Source organism: Lissotriton vulgaris, chromosome 3_2 (genome assembly GCF_964263255.1).
Source record: "Lissotriton vulgaris chromosome 3_2, aLisVul1.2, whole genome shotgun sequence".
Lineage (NCBI taxonomy): Eukaryota > Metazoa > Chordata > Amphibia > Caudata > Salamandridae > Lissotriton > Lissotriton vulgaris.
The window spans coordinates 188190893-188213018 of NC_141690.1; the positions used below are offsets into that span (position 1 = coordinate 188190893).

The window sequence follows — 22126 nt, forward strand, 5'->3', positions numbered from 1 at the left end:
TCTCTCCTTGGTCTCCTCTAGGGTTTCCCCTGTCGTCCATTCTGCTTTCCCATTTATCCTTTCTCTCAGCTTCCCTTCGTGCGTCCTCTCTTTGCTTCCCGTTGTCCCATCTATCATTTGTTCGTTCTATCACTTCCTCGCGTTTTCTTTTCTCTTTCTCATCTTTTCTCTACTCCTCCTTCTTCGTCACCTTATTCATTGTCTCACTGTCCTTTGTGTCTTTGCCTCCAGCTCCTGTGTTCCTTGGCCCCTCTTTTACATCAGCCCCTCAGTCCTTTCTCCTTAATTTACCCCACACGTTCTATTTATTCTCTCACCCATCGTCATTCTCTTCTCACAGTGAACCCGTGAGCCTTTCATCCGGTTTGTTCTCGCTGCCGCGCCAAGAGACACCACGTTCAGAATACAGGAAGAGAGCAAACACCCCTGCCAGGTCCTAGTTGTTTATTCTCACTCTCATACAACAGCACTCCCCCCCCCCCCGCCTCCGACACTGGTCCCAGCCACCATGAGCCAAATCTGAGACTTACCACGCTGTGTCAGGCCTAGAGGAACAGAAGGCCCACGGGCTTCCGGGAAACTATGACACAGCGGCGCCATCCTCCTCCTTTCTCACGTTCTGTCAAATCTTGATATAGGCCGAATCCCCTAGACCGCTGCTCGAGGTGCTGCCTGCAGCTAATGGGGGTACAGGGCTTAACTAGTACCGGTAGTAGCTCGGACACAAGTTTGGGGAGCAGTACCTAATTTTTATCATCTAGCTTTTACCAGTGCACAAAAGAGAGGCAGAATACGAGAAAAGAGGAGTTAAAAAGAATGAAAAAAAAGCACTGCCGTTGCCAATAGGTCTCGCAGTAGGAAAGTTGGAGCTGTTGGTTTTGTAAATGACAAAGCCCTTTAATTTTTAAAAAAGAAAACAAAAATAAAAGGCATTGTTATTTGCAATTGTAATAGCTCCAACTTTCCTACTGCAAGACCTATTGGCAATGCCAGTGCTTGTTGCTCTTCTTTCCGAGTTCATTCTGGCAGTTATAGACAAATTATAAGCCATATTAGTCTTGTAATTAATCTGGTCGTGATCCAGCTTACATATTTTTCACTGCTCAATGTTTTTTAAATATGGCTTCTTTTCAAGACTTGCCTAGCCACCAGTCAACGTAGTGGGAAAACCCCTAAAATCATGTCAGGAGGTCAGACGCGATGTAAACACTCGCGTTTGAAAAGACGTCATGTGATCCCAGTAATTTTTCTTAAGCGGTGTTTGATTGAACTCCAAAATAGCGGCACACACATGGAGAAAGGAACGGGACGCGGCAGAGTGCAAGGTTGCCGGTCTAGTGTTTCTTCGCTCACAACTGATGCTGCAGGTGAGGCGCGCGTTCTGATAACGAACTGCGCACTTCAACTGAAATCGTCCACGAAGTCAGAGTGAAGTTCCGGAGTTCCGAGTTTTTCAGAGAAATCTTCAATTTCTTCATCCGAAGGTATTCAGCATTCGCATGCGCAACGAGGGACAAGAAGTAAGAATCTTCAAGCTCCATTCTAGACTGTATTGAATCGCATTTGACGCGTCTGGCGTCCTCAGTTCAAGGCGTTAACAAGTGACTGAACTTATTCGCCAGAAGCTGTTTTTCTTTCCTTATAGTTTACTCATAGCTAGGGATTTTTGTGTCTTCATGGAACTATAAAATTTATGTTGTTGAACTACGGAATACTACTTTTATGGACTATGTTACAGAGCACACCTCAACTCTGTCAGGTACATCTTTATATAAGAAAAATCATAGAGTGACGCTAAAACAATTCCCGTAGAGTATTCTTGAGAGCTAATGATACTGTGTTTCACGTAGGTCAATAGAAAACCCGAGTTCAGTTGAAAATTAGTGAGAGAGAAGCAATTGCCTATGGTCCAAGGGTAAGCGTTTTAATAGTGTAAAATATGACTATGAATGTTAAACAAATTGCATGAAATTTAATTAGGGTTTCTTACAGGTGATACCAGAAGACCCAGAAGACCAATACGACGAGTGTACACCATCACTCGAGTGCAGTCTCTCTTCTCTTTTGTTATTTTATCCACTTCCCCTTTCCCTTCTGTTTTAGGGGTTACCTTGACATTGCAGTGTCGGGTGGCTTCTGAGGCAGAGGGGCGTTGGGACTAAGCGTCGACTCCTGTGGATTCATCAGGCCTTCCTGACAGAAAACGTTCCCAACAGGAGACTCACCAAATTAAATTAAAAATGGAAGAGTTGTTGGCAGGTACTACCCCATTGCCTGGAATCCATTCTAGTATGGGTTCAGCTTCGGAAGTAGCCACACAAGTAGTTCATTCAGTAGCCCCTGTAGTGCCATTGGCAAACCCAGAGAGATTTAGTGGGGATCCACATAAGGCCCAGATTTTTCTCACCCAGTGCTCATTACATTTTCTATGTCGGGCAGTGGTGTTTAAAGAAGATCAAGTTAAGGTTGCTTTCATGCTGTCATATTTGAGCGGTGATGCCGCTGCTTGGTCCATGCCTTTGGTCTCCCGCAATGACCCAGCCCTGTACAATGTTGATCTTTTCAAAAAAGAGTTTTTGAGAATCTTTGACAGAAGAACTGCAAACCAAGCTATCGACAACGAACTATTAGACCTCAAACAAGGGAATCGTGACTTGGTGGCTTATATTGCGCAGTTCAACAAATTGTTTGTGGATATGGATTGGCCAGAAGAAAAGCGCTCAGCAATTTTTTATCGAGGGCTCAAGGACGAGCTGAAAGACGCTTTGGCTCAGATACCGAAGCGGCCGCAGGACATATCAGAATTGATTGACTTAGTCCTCCAACTTGACCACCGTCAATTCGAAAGGAGATCCGAGAAAAAGAAGGATTTTAAACCCTACGTTCCTCGTTTAGACCGGATCAAGTCGGAGGGCAACAAGACTGAAGTCAACGCGAGCGAAGAACCTATGCAAATTGGTTCCATCAGGGGGCCCTTGTCTAGAGAAGAGAAGGAGAAGCGGCTTACTAATCAGCTGTGTTTGTATTGTGGTACTTCGGGGCATTTTGTGAAAGAATGCCCGAAAAGACCAAAGACAAGTCAAGGGGTAAAAGACAGATCCCATCAGTAGAAGGAGTTGCCCTGGTGGGATGTTGCAATGAGTCAACTCAGGAACCTCAACAATTGATTAACACCTTACAGTCGACGGCCCCACATCTTACTGTCTCATTCACGGTGAAATTCGGACTCCAAGAAATCCAGGGAGTCTCGGTCATGATCGACTCTGGGGCCACAGGGAACTTTTGTGATTTGCGTTATGCTCAGGAAATTGGAGTCAGAACCATCAAGAAGAGGCATCCAGAAGTAGTAAAAGCTGTAGATGGTACTGATCTCACCTCCGGTCCCATCATTAACGAAACAGAAACTTTGGAATTGGTGGGGTTGCAGGGCCACCGTGAATTCATAAGATTCAATCTTATAGACGCCCCACAATTCCAACTCATTTTAGGATTACCATGGTTGTTGGAACACAACCCTTCAATAGATTGGGAACGAAGAACTGTGAAAATGACTTCCGAACATTGCTTGAAGAATTGCTTTTCGAGAATTAAGCCTAAAAGTGAAGAGTCACCGGCTTCTCAGCTCGCTCAACTAGGCAACAGGATTTGTGCCACTATAACTCAGGAAATTCCCCAGGAATATAGTGATCTTGCTAGTGTGTTTGATAAGAAAAATGCAGAGAGACTTCCACCTCATAGAGAATATGATTGTAAAATTGAACTAGAACCCGGGGCTGTGTTACCGTGTAGTCGCATTTATGCGTTAACAGAAGCCGAGAATGTATACCTGAAGGAATACTTGGACGAATATTTGAAGATTGGATTTATCCGGCCGTCCCAGTCCCCTGTGTCATCGCCTCTGTTTTTCCGTCCTAAAAAGGATGGCAGTCTTCGAACCTGCATTGATTACAGAGCGCTAAATCCAGTTACCGTAAAAAACAGGTACCCCCTTCCCCTAATTACTCAGCTGTTGGATCAAGTTAAGGGGGCCAAAATATACACCAAACTTGATCTTAGGGGCGCGTATCATTTGGTAAGAGTGGCCGAAGGCGACGAGTGGAAGACGGCCTTCCGGACCAAATACGGCCTGTTCGAGTATCAAGTGATGCCCTACGGATTGAGCAACGCTCCAGCAGCGTTCCAGCACTTTGTTAACGATGTCCTGCGGGAATTCTTGGATCGAGTTGCGGTTGTCTACATCGACGACATTTTGATTTTTTCAAACAACGTCCAGGAGCATGTGCAGCACGTACGTGCGGTGTTACATAAGTTGCTTGAGAACCATCTCTAGTTAAGCTAGAAAAGTGCTCTTTTCATGCTGATCGCGTGGAATTCCTGGGCTTTGTGTTGTCAGCCGACGGCGTGGAAATGGATGACTCTAAAGTTCAGGTCATACAAGAATGGTCTTCTCCAAGAAGTGTGAAGGAAATACAAAGTTTTATTGGGTTTGCTAATTTTGATCGCAGATTTATACCTAATTTTTCAGATAAGGTTTCACCTATCACTCGACTATTAAAGAAGGGAAAGAAGTTTGAGTGGTCGGAAGAGGCAGAAAAATCTTTCAGACCTTAAAGAAGGCTTTTGTTACGGCTCCAATTTTGAAACACCCCAACTCTGAACAACCCTTTTATGTGGAAACTGATGCGTCAGACTTCGCCACAGGAGGCATATTATCTCAGAGAGATAAATCAACTGGGCAACTCCACCCGGTATCTTACCGATCAAGAAAATTGTCGGAGCCAGAATGCAATTATTCCATAGCCGACAAGGAGTTGTTAGCGGTGAAAGAAGCTTTCCAGGATTGGCGTCATTATTTGTTGAGGGCCAAACATTGTGTGACTGTATTCACGGATCACCGCAATTTACAGTTTTTGAAGTCCGCTAAAACCCTCACGCCACGACAACTGAGATGGTCACTGTATTTCTCGGAGTTCGACTTCGTAATCACCTACAAACCGGGATCTCAAAATGGCAAGGCTGACGCCTTGTCAAGATTGAATTCTCCTGAAGAAACTAAAACACCACGTCCAGAGTTAATCATTCCCTTGGAAAAGGTAATAGGAGTTATCCAGCTGGAAGAAATTACAGAAGAAATTTTGAAGAATCACTCCACGGAACTCACCAATTGGTCTATGTCCAACGACAAGAAAACCTTGATTAATGGCCTCCCCTTTTATGATGGCAAGCTGTACCTACCGTCCAAAGAAATGCAGGAAAAGGTCTTGAAAAGCTTTCATGATGATCGTCTTGCTGGTCATAAGGGGGTCAAAAAGACTCTGGAACTAATAAAACAACATTTTTGGTGGCCAGGCATGGCAGCTCAGGTGGGACAGTATGTTGCAACCTGTGAAGTGTGTATTAAAGGGAAATCTAATCGAGGTGCTCCTCAGGGGTTATTACAGCCTTTGCCTAATGCTCTAGGCCCGTGGCATACTGTGTCATTAGATTTAATCGTAGATCTTCCACCTAGTTTGGGGCATACGGTCATTTTGGTGCTCGTTGATTCCTTTTCAAAGATGGGGCACTTCATTCCCCTAAAGGCTGTTCCCACTGCTCCTCAGTTAGTTCAACTGTTCAATCAAAATATAGTACGGGCCCATGGGATTCCACAAATCCTTATATCAGATAGGGGTACGCAATTCATATCCAAATTTTGGAGAAAATTCATGCATAGTCTTGGAATCGACACACGATACTCGACCAGTTACCACCCAGAAACAGATGGTCAAACGGAGAGAGTCAACCAGGAGCTAGAACAGTATCTTCGGCTCTTTCAGTTGGAACAGGAGGGTAATTGGTCAGAGTTGTTGTGGTCGGCAGAATTTGCCTATAACAATGCTGTGCATGACTCCACTGGGTATTCCCCGTTCTATCTAAATTCAGGAACACACCCGAGACTAGTTTTGGGCAAAATGGATAAAACAGTGCCAGCAATCACTGAAGTCATAACCGATTTAAGAGTTGCATATGATAAGGCCCAGAAGAACCTAACCAAGGCTAAAGAGTCATACAAAAGACAAGCAGATAAAAAAAGAAGAGCAGGGTCAAATTATGAGGTGAATGATGAGGTGTGGTTGTCCACTAAACATTTGAGATTAAAAGGCAACAGGAAGTTTCAACCCCGATTTATCGGACCATTTAAGGTGTTAAAAGTCATAAATCCAGTGGTAGTTAAGTTACAACTTCCAAAATCATTAAAGATACATCCAGCCTTTCATGTTTCCCTACTTAAAAAGAATCCAAAAAATGTTAGACTTAAGGTGGCTCCTTCCCCCATAGATGTAGAATCTGGAGAAGAGTTTGAGGTTAGCAGGATTCTAGACTCTAAAAATTCCAGAGGGAAGTTACATTACTTGGTAGAATGGAAAGGTTATGGACCAGAGGAGAGATCCTGGGAACCTTCTTCAAATGTACATGCTCCAAGATTAGCCCAAACCTTCCATAGAATGTACCCTACAAAGCCAAAACTGGGGGGGCCTATTTTGGATGGAGGTACTGTCAAGACTTGCCTAGCCACCAGTCAACGTAGTGGGAAAACCCCTAAAATCATGTCAGGAGGTCAGACGCGATGTAAACACTCGCGTTTGAAAAGACGTCATGTGATCCCAGTAATTTTTCTTAAGCGGTGTTTGATTGAACTCCAAAATAGCGGCACACACATGGAGAAAGGAACGGGACGCGGCAGAGTGCAAGGTTGCCGGTCTAGTGTTTCTTCGCTCACAACTGATGCTGCAGGTGAGGCGCGCGTTCTGATAACGAACTGCGCACTTCAACTGAAATCGTCCACGAAGTCAGAGTGAAGTTCCGGAGTTCCGAGTTTTTCAGAGAAATCTTCAATTTCTTCATTATTATTATTATTATTATTATTATTATTAACGAGTTTTATATAGCGCCTGGTTACCCTTGGGCATCCCCGCGCTCAACCAGAAGGATACGCTACCACAATTGGGCAGGAACTAGACAGGGAATAGATAAGTTTTTAAAAGTTTGCGGAACCGTAGGAGACTCGCTTCCGAGCGTAGGTGCAGAGGGAGGGAGTTCCACAGGGTGGCCACATTTATGGAGAACCTTCTGCCACCGGTTCTTGCCTTCCTCACCCTCCGGACCCGCAGCAGGTGTTGATGATCAGAACGGAGAGAGCGGGAGGCCTTGTAAGGCTGAACCATATCCCCTAGGATAGGTGGGCCTTTCCCCTGCAGAATATTGTGGGCGATACAGAGTGCCTTGAATTTCACCCTCTCTCTGACAGGGTAACGCCTTCAGCGCAGGGCGAGCGGACTGATGCCTAGGAAGGCCCGTCAGGAGCCTGGCGGCCGCGTTCTGCACTTGCTGCAGTTTATTCAGGGTGAATTCTGGAGCACCCAGAAACAACGCGTTGCTGAAGTCCAACCGCGAGATGATAAGCCCCTGAATGAGTAACCTCCTAGAGGCCACTGGGAGGAGGGGTAGAATCTTCCGGGCTGATCGGAGCAGGCCAAAACACACGCCTGCTGTCTTTTTTGCGTGTGTTTTAAAAGAAAGGTCCTGCTCGAGCCACACCCCCAGGCTCTTGATCTCCTGCTTGGGGGTAGGTACCGGTCCCAGGCAGTCGGGCCAGCTGCTAGGAGATAAAGATGGAGGGGAATTCCCCAGCAGCATCAGTTCCGTTTTGGAGCCGTTAAGCTTGAGAGCTGAGCTGCACATCCACGTGAAGATCTTATCCAGACACAAGTGCAGCCGGTCGGGTTGGTAAGCCGACTGGGAAAGGCCTACCACCAGCTGAGTATCATCAGCATAGCTGATGATCTTGATACCCAGAGGCAGTACCACACTCTCCAGAGGGGCCATATAAACGTTGAATAAGGTAGGGCTCAACGATGAGCCCTGTGGCACACCGCACTGGAGAGGTACTGAGGGTGATTTCTCGTGGCCTTCCCACACCTCAAATGTCCGGCCTTCCAAAAAGGAAGCGAACCACTTGAGGGCCATCCCAGAGACCCCCACCCCCGACAGCCATTGGAGAAGCACCTGATGGTCTACGGTGTCAAATGCAGCACTAAGGTCCAGGAGGATCACTGCCACCGATCCCCCTGAATCCAAAATGCTCCTAGCATTCTCCACGACTGCCAGCAGGGCAGTGTTAGTCCCCTGACCGGGGCGGAAGCCCGTTTGGGAATCGCCCAGGAGGGAGTTGGCCTCCAAAAAGCCCAAAAGGCGACTATTCACCAGCTTCTCCGCCACCTTACTGAGGCCGGGGAGCAGGGAAATAGGCCTAAAGTTGGCAAGGTCGGCTGGGTCCAGATTAGGCTTCTTCAAAAGAGCCTTGACAACCGCTCCTTTCCAACTGGGGGGTACCACTCCTTGGGTGAGAGACAGGTTTATAAGGTCCGTCACTGGGCCGCCGATGGTAGGGGCTACCTGCTTTAGATATTTCATGGGTTCAGGGTCTTTCGGAGAACCACTTTTCAGGGTCGTCAAGACTGTGAGAACTTTCTCCACAGTGACAGGACCAAGAGAAACCAACTCTGCTGATCGCACCCTTGGCTGAGGGCTTGAGCTGCCACTGGAGGAGACATCCTCGGATAGCCAGGGAAGGGATGCAAGGATGTTATCAATTTTAGTTTTAAAGAAGGAGGCCAGTTCTGAGCATTTCTCACGTGGGTCCTCGTGAATGACCTGAGGTTCGGGGTTTTCAGAAGTTCTTTAATGACCCTAAATGATTCTTTCGAGGAGTTGGCCGCAGAGCCTATTCTCTCCTCAAAGAATCCAGATTTTGCTACCCGAATAGCGGATTTGTAGGTACTCACAGCCGCCCGATATTCTTTCCGGCTCGTTTCTCTCCAATCTTTCCTCCAGGTCCGCTCTAGCCTCTTGCAGCCCTTCCTCAATGTTCTCAGCTCAGATGTATACCAGGGTGCCAATCCCACTCTCTTCCCCCTGGTAAGTTGTTTCTTTTTGGGGAGGAGTTCATCCAACGAGTTAGTGAGCCAGATGTTTAAATTCTCATCTGCAACTAGCGGATTAGACCCAAGGGGAGGCCGAGACGCCTCCAGATGTACCGCCCAAGTATCCACTGGGAGCCTAGACCAGGCTCTTTCCACGGTGTTCATCCGAAGGTATTCAGCATTTGCATGCGCAACGAGGAACAAGAAGTAAGAATCTTCAAGCTCCATTCTAGACTGTATTGAATAGCATTTGACGCGTCTTGCGTCCTCAGTTCAAGGCATTAACAAGTGACTGAACTTATTCGCCAGAAGCTGTTTTTCTTTCCTTATAGTTTACTCATAGCTAGGGATTTTTGTGTCTTCATGGAACTATAAAATTTCTGTTGTTGAACTACGGAATACTACTTTTATGGCCTACGTTACAGTGCACACCTCAACTCTGTCAGGTACATCTTTATATAAGAAAAATCATAGAGTCACGATAAAACAATTCCCGTAGAGTATTCTTGAGAGCTAATGATACTGTGTTTCACGTAGGTCAATAGAAAACCCGAGTTCAGTTGAAAATTAGTGAGGGAGAAGCAATTGCCTATGGTCCAAGGGTAAGCGTTTTAATAGTGTAAAATATGACTATGAAAGTTGAACAAATTGCATGAAATTTAATTAGGGTTTCTTACAGGTGATACCAGAAGACCCAGAAGACCAATACGACGAGTGTACACCATCACTCGAGGGCAGTCTCTCTTCTCTTTTGTTATTTTATCCACTTCCCCTTTCCCTTCTGTTTTAGGGGTTACCTTGACATTGCAGTGTCGGGTGGCTTCTGAGGCAGAGGGGCGTTGGGACTAAGCGTCGACTCCTGTGGATTCATCAGGCCTTCCTGACACTTCTTCTTTGCATTAATATCTTCCAGAGTTTTGGTCCATTCAACTTTCTTGCTTTTCGGTTGAGGTTGGGTTTTTCAAGGAACGAAATTCATTATCACTTCTACAAAGTGATTGTCAGTTCTTTAGTTGTCAAGAGGACTAACAGGCACATGCATCAATATTGCATTTTGCGATTCCTTAATTGCGAAAATAAGGAATCGCAATTAAGGAATTGCAAAATGCAATGCATCAAGAAATTGCTTAAAAAAATGTGATTTCTTAATATTCCTTAATTGCGACTCGCAATTCGAGAGTCGCAACTAAGGAATACCTCCCCATTCATTCCTATGGGCCTAGAGGCCCATAGGAATGAATGGGAAGACATTCTCAATTTGCGATTAGCAATTAGCGAATCGCAAATTGAGAATGCGATTTCAAGGGTGCAGGGGTGTCCAAAGGACACCCTGTTGCACCCCTGAAATCAATCTGTGCACATATGTTGTGCACACACATGCCCTTAGGGCATGTGTGTGCACAACATGAAACTTTGAAAAATGCACAAAAGTGCCTTTTTCAAAGTTTTCGCAAATTACCATGAGGTTCAACCTCATGGTAATTTGCTCCCCCTAATTGCGAAATTGCAATTTTTAAAAGTTTCATGCCATGCCTTTAAGGAATCGCAAAATGCGATTCCTTAAATGCAATCGCAATTTGAGAATTCGCAAATATTTGCGATTTCTCAAATTGCGAGGGCCTTCACCCTTCATGCATTCCAAAAGCAGATATTGCGATCGCAAACGGACGATTTTTGCGATTCGCACCGTTTGCGATCGCAAAATCCTTATATGCATGTACCTGTAAATTTAGAATTTCTAGTATTTAACACCATGCCTCATGCAAAGTTCTTCAAGCGTAATGTTAGCTTGAATGTTATCTACATTTTGAAATATTCAGCGAATGTGATTGGATGCAATTTGTGAATGAATTTATGCTGTACATGGTATTGTCATTGTTTAATGTTTGTTCCAGAGTCCAGGGAAATCTAATATAAGAAGAGCAATATTGTTTATTACACATCACGTCCATAAAAACATAATTATTAGGGGTAAGTATAATTAACACAAATAATTAAAAAACAAGGACAACCTTAATAATAATTGTACCCAATGTTACAATTACCTATTCATTTTCCATTTATTTTAAAAAATAAAGCCACAACAAGTACAATTCTACATAATCCCTTGGCCTTTTTAATGATACCTTTCAGATGCTTTTTGCACAAATTGTATTCTAGCTTCATTAACAATAGGTCTAAGATAAATCTTTTGTGCGGCGTATACAACTGGACAAAGAAACAATAAATGAGCCAAGTTGGGTCACCTTGCCGGTGTCTTTACACCGGCAAGGTGAATCGCTTGTCCATAAATCTGCATTATTGCAGCTCTGATAGACTCCAAGGCGAAACCTCAGCAAATAACTCTGCAGTCTTCATTTAAAACCTTATGCCAAATAGTGAGCTACTCTAGATGAGGTTCTTCCAGGATTGCAGAAAAAGCTGTATGACTTTGTCAGCCATATATGACCACATTATGACCAGATCTTTTAAATTGCACATACAGGTTTGAACGATGGTCCCTTTATTTATTCTCTGGTAATCAAGGCTCACTACCTAAATTTGTGACAATGATGGGATCTTTTTTATTATGCCCTTCTACAAGTTGTACTTGCTCTGTGACAATTATTTTGGACAGTTATGTGCCAAGGTACGAATATCAGCACTTGGTAGAGAAGCTAAACATGTCATACGTCCAATCTGAAGCATCTTTGGTAAGGAGCATAATCCCCCTTTGAATCGGAAAGCATCTAGACCCACACTGGATGGTAGCCCTAAAACATGTTGCCATGTCCATCTCTAAAATGATTTGAAATCATAAGCATTTTCCATACAAAGTCCTAGCAGATCATATATTAGAATTGGGACTATCTTAATATTCAATACTTCTATTTAATTGAATAATGTTAGAATGCCCTGGGGCGAAGTCACTGGCTGTGGCTTTAGAACAAATGTGACTGCTCCCATTATCACCTAACAAAGTATCTGTATTTTAACCTCCATCTTTAGCACCTTTTTCCATAACAGGCATACCTCCTTGATAACGCCCAACCATACTGGACCTACAGAGCAATCCACAACACCGGCTCTGCTTAGCTGAACAGCTGTGTTCATTTCCACCAACCTTCCAGACACCTCCTCTCTGCTTGACTTTTACTAGCACACCCCTGCACATACACAAGAGCAGGGCATGGGGCACACCTTCTCATGCTTGGCTCCTAAAGCCTGGTACGACCTCCCACAACACATCAGAGCCTCCTCCTCTCTTCTTGACTTCCGCAAGAAGCTGAAGACCTGGCTTTTCGAATAAGGCTGGGCCCACACACTTGCTACAAGTGCCGGGATACCCTCATGGCTGATTAGCAAACTGTAAGAATACATATAACATCAAATAACTACACTTCTGACGGACTGCCTCATTCTTAAACCCAGTGGCGGCTGGCACAGATTGGGTGTGGTGTGACTGCAGGGGGTGGAGAGTGAAGAAAAAAGAAATACACTTATCTCTTCACCACGTCTTTCCTCCATCGTCTCTCCACGTCTCTTCCAGACGAGTCTGACCAGAACGGAAGCAGGAAGCAAACAGTCTCCCCTCACCCAATCACAATACTGCTGTCAGCAGCGTCATGGTTGGTCTGTGCGCCGTGGTTCGGCACTCAGATGGTGACTGACGGAGACATGCCTGTGCATGTTCTCCACCCAGGTTGTGGAACACAGCCTGATGATGAACATGCTAACTATGCATGGCTGGCCAGACCAAGACGGCTGACCAAACTGTCATGCACACTTACAGAGTGACCACCATTCCTCCCTACTCTGTGAGCAGAGCAGCCCAGCCCACCCGCCCGCAAAACTGCCTCAGCAGCCAAAAATAAAATTATAATAATATGTTATTATCATTTTATTTTTCCTTTTTTACTCTGCTGAAAATCAGTGGGTGGAAGCTCCTCCGCCTTAGCGGAGGAGCTGCACTGCTTAAACATGGACAAGGAGAACAATGACCACCAAAACATGCCTATCCATGCACGAGAAAGGTCAGATGCCCCCTGTCATGTTACGAGTTTTATTTGCAGGAGGGTCAAAGATTCTTGATTGTGGAGAAGTTTGAGCAATAAGTGAATGGGGAGTGAGAGAGAGATGCCAGTGGGACAGTGATGCTCTAACACCTGCTGTATCAGGGGTGTTTAAACATGTGTGTCCATGTTACCTATGATGGAATGCATCTGGGGAACCACTGTCTGCTTTACATACATGCCTGCCTGCCACTTTGTTAAGTGGGTAACTCCCACAGAACAAATGCAGCTTTTTCAGCTGTGACATACATGTTTAATGTTAGCTGAATCTGGGTTGGATTAATACCTTCTATCAGGTAGTGTGACTGAACGACCTCTTTAACTCATTCCCTGGACTTTCAGCCTGGGCTTGGGAGTAGGTTATTATTTGGCATCACCAGTCACTATGTATTGACATCTTAGTCATCACACGTTTGTTCGCTTGAATAGCTCATTGTTCATTTCTTTTCTAGTTTGTGGATGGATTGGCTGTTCTCTCACTGACTGTCCTGGACTGTGTTAATTAACATGTGCAGCACTGCTTTGCTGGCCACTTTACCATTGTTAAGGCAGCCTGCTACCTTCTTGTATGAAAGCGGAGCTTAATAAACCTGTTGCTCCAAGAGTCTTTCAAGTAAACTGATGCTAATAAACAGGGACTTATGTTTTACAGAGGCCCATCAGAGGTCACCTGAACATGTACCTGCAGATAGGAGCATCAGAGTACCCTTTAAGGCCCCAACAATGGGCCTTAAAGCCCCTACATCATATCACTCTCCTTTCTGGCCCTTCAATCAACCTTCACACTCCTTCAGATTGGCAAACCAATTCTTGCTGGCTAGAACGGTCACATATGGAAACCATGGTGTTTCTTCAGCAAAAAGAATAATTGATGGACAGAATGCAGAACAATGTCACACATTCACCCCAGTACAGAGATCTGGGCCTAAACCCATTGTTTATTTGCACACCATGCCATTCCAGTTTGGACCCAGCCATATGCAAATCAGTCTTGACCCTGCACCCAATGGGAACAGTCCAGCCCGAACTGCTAGGCCAGGTTCTCCCTGGACTGGAAACAAGCATCCTAGGACCGGTTTCAGGCTTTCATCCCTCATCAGCCAGGATAGCTTGACTCCAGTGGCATGGAGAGCCCGGGACCCGCGTCTGGGCATACCCGTCCCACTCGGGTGACAAATGTAAAAAGAACAATTGATGGACAGAATGCAGAACATTGTCATACATTCACCCCAGTACAGAGATCTGGGCCTAAATCAATCGTTTTTTTGCTCACCTTGCCATTCCAGGTTGGACCCAGCCATATGCAAATCAGTCTTGACCCTGCCGCCAATGGGAACAGTCCCCTAGGACTGATTTCTAGCTTTCAGCCCTCATCAGCCAGGATAGGTTGACTCCAGTGGAATTTCTACAGCAGCAGCCAAATGGTGATCTCTCTCCCTTTGAGTTTGGGAAATATATCTACTCTGTTTTAGACGGCAGCTGGAAACCTGGCTTGTTTATTAATTAGGTATTATATGGCCTTTACTGTTAAGTTTTAATGTGTGTCTTCCTAAAGGGCCAAGAAGCATCTGTGGCTCTACAAATTATAACATAATACAGAAAAACAAACCGCTCATCATGTTAGTGATACAATATCTCACCAAAGAAATCCAAGCTATGATTAAATATTACTCACTTCAGCAATGGATCAATCCAATTCTCAGTTACGTATTCAGCATCATAGATCATACTCCACTCATCTTTAATCCATGTATTCAGATTCATAGGATCAAAAAAGAACCTGAGGAACTGTAAAAAGGGCATTATGTAAAAACACGTATAGGTTACATCCCTATTCACAAACTATTTTACATGATATTACATCAAGAAAGACTCTGTTGGATGTTCAGAATAGCTCATTATTCAGCACCATATTGTCTGTGTGATGGAATGGAACTGTGAATAGTTACAGAATGCAACATCTACAAATGTAGTCACATCTAACCACAATAACCCAACACAGATTCATAAAATGAGAGCAGGAATCAGAAATGACCCGCATCTAGGCAGTACTAGTATCAATTTACAATTTACATTTACTTTATTCAGCCACCCGTCGCCTGCCATCCTATAGAAAATTCAACCATATCTTGCACATCCTCAAGGAACCACACTTCCATGCCATTAAATCGATAATTACATTCAAAATCAGATGCCTTGCTTATAAAGCCATTCCTCTAAACCGATTAGAAAGTTCATCGGTCACCACAGTGGCTGCCCATCAAGCAGAAGATTCACCACAAGACACCATGCCTTATGAAGTGGTCTGCTTTTAGACGGCCCTTACAATTCCATTGAAGCTTATGGCTCCCTATGTCTCCCGTTCTTGAGATGTGGATCTCGGGCCCTATTTAATATCCCATGATTCAAGAAGACACGCAGTGGTGGACAATCTTTCAGTCTTTGAACCTCCAACTCTGAAATGTACATCGTCTTCAGCTATGTTGGGTATCTGAGCAAATTGCTTTCTGAAAAGCACTGAAGATTTAGATTCTCTGCTAACATGAAAGTATGGAAAATCGGTCAAGTTTATGCTGACTGGTAGTTAATTAGCACCAGTGAGATATGTAGCTATATCAGTAGGTAGACAGTCAAAATATCGAGTTGTAAATATCGACTTACCATAATATCGAGTCTGTAATATCGAAGGAGCATAATATCGAAGGCAAGAATATCGTAGGACAGAATATCGACCCAAGGTAAGTAATATCGAAATACTTAATATCGATGTAAGTAATATCGAAGTTAGTAATATCGATAGCATATATATCGATGTTAATAATTTCGATGACACTAATATCGATATTTGTATTATTTTATAGTTTTTTATTATGTATGTGTTATATGTTTAATTTAAGTATTTAAAATAATTACTATTATATGTGTATACATTTTCTATAATAATATAGAAATTTATAAGTAAATTTGATGTTTTAGTACCGGAGCGGGTTGTGGGTTTATAGGGGAATAGGGTGGGAAGTAATTTAATTATGGTAAGTTGATTAATAATTAGTAGGATTAATTAATTAATTATAATTATTTGCTAATTAATATTGATTAATTGGGAAATAATTAATTGATTAATTGATATATATTTTCTGTAGCGGGATGTGGGTTTATAGGGGAATAGGGTGGGGAGTAATTTAATAATAATTAATTAATTAATATATGTTTTTAAATATTTATAAGTAATTAATTGGCAAATAATTAATATTAATTAGTTAATTAATTAATATAATTTGGTACATATTTTAAATTAGTAATTAATTGGTAATTAAATAATATTAGTTAGTTAATTACATTATTAGAGTAATTTATTTATATATAATTTTTAGTTACTGTTAATTAATTAATTGGGGAAAAATGATAATTATTAAATTATATTAATTACAGCTTATGTGCTAATATATTTACTTTATTGTTATTGTTAATTAATTATTAATTGCTAATTAAATAATATTATTTAACTTTGGGTTAAGGAGTATTTTTAGGGTTCAGGGTCATTTTTGGGTTTTTGGGTAAAGGGGTATTTTGAGTGTTTAGGGGCAGTTTTCAGTTTTTGGGTAAAGGGGTGTTTTTAGGGTTCAGGGTTAGTTTTCAGTTTTTGGGTAAAGGGGTATTTTTAGGGTTCAGGGTCAGTTTTCAGTTCATGGGTAAAGGGGTATTTTTAGTGTTCAGGGTCAGTTTTCAGTTCATGGGTAAAGGGGTATTTTTAGGGTTCAGGGTCAGTTTTCAGTTTTTGGGTAAAGGGGTATTTTTAGGGTTCAGGGTCAGTTTTCAGTTCATGGGTAAAGGGGTATTTTTAGTGTTCAGGGTCAGTTTTCAGTTCATGGGTAAAGGGGTATTTTTAGGGTTCAGGGTCAGTTTTCTGTTTTTGGGTAAAGGGGTATTTTTAGGGTTCAGGGTCAGTTTTCAGTTCATGGGTAAATGGGTATTTTTAGTGTTCAGGGTCAGTTTTCAGTTCATGGATAAAGGGGTATTTTTAGGGTTCAGGGTCAGTTTTCAGTTCATGGGTAAAGGGGTATTTTTAGGGTTCAGGGTCAGTTTTCAGTTTTTGGGTAAAGGGGTATTTTTAGGGTTCAGGGTCAGTTTTCAGTTCATGGGTAAAGGGGTATTTTTAGGGTTCAGGGTCAGTTTTCAGTTCATGGGTAAAGGGGTATTTTTAGGGTTCAGGGTCAGTTTTCAGTTCATGGGTAAAGGGGTATTTTTAGGGTTCAGGGTCAGTTTTCAGTTCATGGGTAAAGGGGTATTTTTAGGGTTCAGGGTCAGTTTTCAGTTCATGGGTAAAGGGGTATTTTTAGGGTTCAGGGTCAGTTTTCAGTTCATGGGTAAAGGGGTATTTTTAGGGTTCAGGGTCAGTTTTCAGTTCTTGGGTAAAGGGGTATTTTTAGGGTTCAGGGTCAGTTTTCAGTTCTTGGGTAAAGGGGTATTTTTAGGGTTCAGGGTCAGTTTTCAGTTCTTGGGTAAAGGGGTATTTTTAGGGTTCAGGGTCAGTTTTCAGTTTTTGGGTAAAGGGGTATTTTTAGTAAATTAATTATTAATACTTATTGTTTAGTACATATATATTATATCTTTACTGTATATATTTTTATTTATTAATTTTAAACATTATTAGATACTTTTAAATATGTTTATTTTATTTATTAGTGTTATATACTTACTTTTACATTTATATATATTAAAAAAAAATCGATATTTTTAACATCGATATTTTTTACAACGATATTATTTTTTCGATATTTTTGTACTTACCATGTTGTAGATAGGATGTCGATATTTTTGCCCTCGATATTGTTGACTCGATATTCTTGTAGGTCGATATTTTTGTAGTCGATATTCTGTCATAGATCCATATCAGTACTTGGGTTTGTATGTCTGTTGCCAATTTTTGATACCATAGGACGTTTTAGAACCAGTTCATGGAAATAAACTAAATGTGTCCTATGATTTCAAATAACTAGCAAAGATGGGGATCTAGTGACCCCACATGGTTGATATGAAGGCCTAGGAGGTCCTAGAAGATGCATGTGGAGACATTATAAGTCTCAACAACATCAAAAGAAGACAGCAGTAGTTTCAGGTGTAATCGTGATGCATAGAACTAAAAGAATGGAAAAAGGCATTTGACTCTGCAAGTCCTGTTGGAGGTATTGGCTGATGAAAATGAAGTGTTGCGGCAAGCAGGCCCAATCTGGATGCCCCTCCAGCATACACAGAACTGAACCTCATTAGGTGTGGGCCAGTGCTGACTTTTCTGACCAGTAACCATGACATGTCTGAAAAAAGCTCTAACATGCTCTGACAAGTAGCATGATGATGACCATATGGGGTCCAGCCCATACCCAAACCAGTCAAATGCCACCTGAAACAATGTGGCTAATCAAGATTTATCAGTGGTACTGGCAATAGCAAGGAACCAGGGCTAGCACTCCAGAAGATGATATAGTAAAGATTGTCGCTGAGCCCCAAAAAGTGTTATATACAGTCTCCCCCTATTTAATGCTTCTTAGCGCCTGATTTTAAGGCTGACTGCAATAGTTCAAGGTCAATGCCACCTCGTATCTTCTGCTCAGACCTTTCCATATTTATTCTGTTATTTAAAGATACACCGTCTGTCCTGTGTCCCTCCTGTGCATATGCTGGTATTTTTATTAAACCATTTCTGGCCAGTAGAATTTATTTCATATAATTCAAGCTAGATATCTCAGATGACATTAAAGAATGGTCTACTTGACTACAGTCTATGAAGTAGTAAACTTTCTTGCCCCTTTGCAACTGAAACCTAAGTGGAAAAAGACAAAACTACCATGATTCAATAAGTCCCTCTGCATGCGAAGAAAAGAAGTTTAAGTGGAATCCACTTGGCGCCTCTCCAAATCTTCCATGTTATACAACAGACAAAAAGAGCATATGAATTTGCTATTGTTTTTGCGAGATTCAACTTCTTACAGGTCCAAATTACTTATTGCTCTAACCATGCTAGAATCTCCTTTTAGTTCTTCGACTCTAACACCACTCTTCCTCCATTCAATTCTGAGGACCCTTCAATTTCTAAATACAATAAGCTAGAGCTCCCCGATTATTTCATGAACAAAATCAACTCCATATTAGACAACAACTTGCCCGCCAAATTATGATGCAACTGCCGTGTAGGCAGTCGGAATCATGGCTTCTTCCATTGCGGCTTGTGCTACAGCCCAAAAAGGGCTGCAGCACAAGCCGCAATGGAAAAGGGGATGTTTTTAAGCATCCATGCACCCTGGGCCAGGCACCATCTGGTGCCTAGCACACGGGGTATGGATGTTTGGGGTCGCACCACTGGGACCCCCAGGCCTCATAGTGGAGGCCCCTGTGGGACAGGGGCCCTACTAGGGGCCTCCAAAGTCCCTTTCTGACAGCCTTTCCATGGCGGTGGGGCCACCATAAAAAAGGCTGTCAGAAAGGGACATCGTAATCTCTACGACGGTACCTAGTGCTTACTGGTTTGAAAGCAAAAAATAAAGGTAAAAAATAAAAGTTTGTTTGGAGTTATTGCTCCCTATGTGTCACCCCAATTCTCAGATCTGGATCTCATGCCCTATTTAGGATCCCTTGATGCAAGCCATGCTGTAGTGGACATCTTCTTTTCTCATGCTCTCTTAAACAGATTTCAAACAGATATTTCCAATAGAGTATTCCCACTTCTACTCAGTGTCTGTGCTGGTTAGTGAAAGGAAATGAGCATGTCGTTTTATCAAACTGCATCAAACTTTTTCATTAAGACTGGTAGGATGTGCCTGGCTAGAAGTCATGATAAATAGTTGCTTACCTGATCAGACGTTACAGAGAAAAGAAAGTCTTTGGTCTACATGATCTGCAGCATCTACTAAAGACCAGGATGGTCCTATCACAGTGGAATAAGACCTGATACAAGTGTTTAAATGGCTGACTGAGATTCCTCTTTATTTCCATCCTCTGTGATACGACCTGTCAACCCTGGATGTGGAGCTGTCTCATAGTTTCCATAAAATGTTGAGACAGTAAAGGTATCAGATTGTTACATCCTCAGACCGGCCACATGGCAGATAACCTCTCCATGCTGGCCACAGTCCTCCTGCTCTACCAACAGTCGTTGAATGGATCTATGACAGAATATCGACTACAAAAATATCGACCTACAAGAATATCGAGTCAACAATATCGAGGGCAAAAATATCGACATCCTATCTACAACATGGTAAGTACAAAAATATCGAAAAAATAATATCGTTGTAAAAAATATCGATGTTAAAAATATCGATTTTTTTTTAATATATATAAATGTAAAAGTAAGTATATAACACTAATAAATAAAATAAACATATTTAAAAGTATCTAATAATGTTTAAAATTAATAAATAAAAATATATACAGTAAAGATATAATATATATGTACTAAACAATAAGTATTAATAATTAATTTACTAAAAATACCCCTTTACCCAAAAACTGAAAACTGACCCTGAACCCTAAAAATACCCCTTTACCCAAGAACTGAAAACTGACCCTGAACCCTAAAAATACCCCTTTACCCAAGAACTGAAAACTGACCCTGAACCCTAAAAATACCCCTTTACCCAAGAACTGAAAACTGACCCTGAACCCTAAAAATACCCCTTTACCCATGAACTGAAAACTGACCCTGAACCCTAAAAATACCCCTTTACCCATGAACTGAAAACTGACCCTGAACCCTAAAAATACCCCTTTACCCATGAACTGAAAACTGACCCTGAACCCTAAAAATACCCCTTTACCCATGAACTGAAAACTGACCCTGAACCCTAAAAATACCCCTTTACCCAAAAACTGAAAACTGACCCTGAACCCTAAAAATACCCCTTTATCCATGAACTGAAAACTGACCCTGAACACTAAAAATACCCATTTACCCATGAACTGAAAACTGACCCTGAACCCTAAAAATACCCCTTTACCCAAAAACAGAAAACTGACCCTGAACCCTAAAAATACCCCTTTACCCATGAACTGAAAACTGACCCTGAACACTAAAAATACCCCTTTACCCATGAACTGAAAACTGACCCTGAACCCTAAAAATACCCCTTTACCCAAAAACTGAAAACTGACCCTGAACCCTAAAAATACCCCGTTACCCATGAACTGAAAACTGACCCTGAACACTAAAAATACCCCTTTACCCATGAACTGAAAACTGACCCTGAACCCTAAAAATACCCCTTTACCCAAAAACTGAAAACTAACCCTGAACCCTAAAAACACCCCTTTATCCAAAAACTGAACACTGCCCCTAAACACTCAAAATACCCCTTTACCCAAAAACCCAAAAATGACCCTGAACCCTAAAAATACTCCTTAACCCAAAGTTAAATAATATTATTTAATTAGCAATTAATAATTAATTAACAATAACAATAAAGTAAATATATTAGCACATAAGCTGTAATTAATATAATTTAATAATTATTATCATTTTTCCCCAATTAATTAATTAACAGTAACTAAAAATTATATATAAATAAATTACTCTAATAATGTAATTAACTAACTAATATTATTTAATTACCAATTAATTACTAATTTAAAATATGTACCAAATTATATTAATTAATTAACTAATTAATATTAATTATTTGCCAATTAATTACTTATAAATATTTAAAAACATATATTAATTAATTAATTATTATTAAATTACTCCCCACCCTATTCCCCTATAAACCCACATCCCGCTACAGAAAATATATATCAATTAATCAATTAATTATTTCCCAATTAATCAATATTAATTAGCAAATAATTATAATTATTTAATTAATCCTACTAATTATTAATCAACTTACCATAATTAAATTACTTCCCACCCTATTCCCCTATAAACCCACAACCCGCTCCGGTACTAAAACATCAAATTTACTTATAAATTTCTATATTATTATAGAAAATGTATACACATATAATAGTAATTATTTTAAATACTTAAATTAAACATATAACACATACATAATAAAAAACTATAAAATAATACAAATATCGATATTAGTGTCATCGAAATTATTAACATCGATATAT

The 22126-nt window shown here is 41.6% G+C and overlaps 1 protein-coding gene across 1 annotated transcript in view; it reads right to left on the reverse strand.

Moving 5' to 3' along the window:
- The window catches only part of CFAP99 (cilia and flagella associated protein 99), a 413087-nt gene that overhangs the window by 271103 nt on the left and 119858 nt on the right, over nucleotides 1-22126 (reverse strand). The window contains exon 4 of the mRNA XM_086964541.1: nucleotides 14691-14803. Within this exon, the coding sequence (XP_086820667.1) occupies nucleotides 14691-14803 (113 nt within the window). The remainder of the gene's footprint in view (nucleotides 1-14690; nucleotides 14804-22126) is intronic.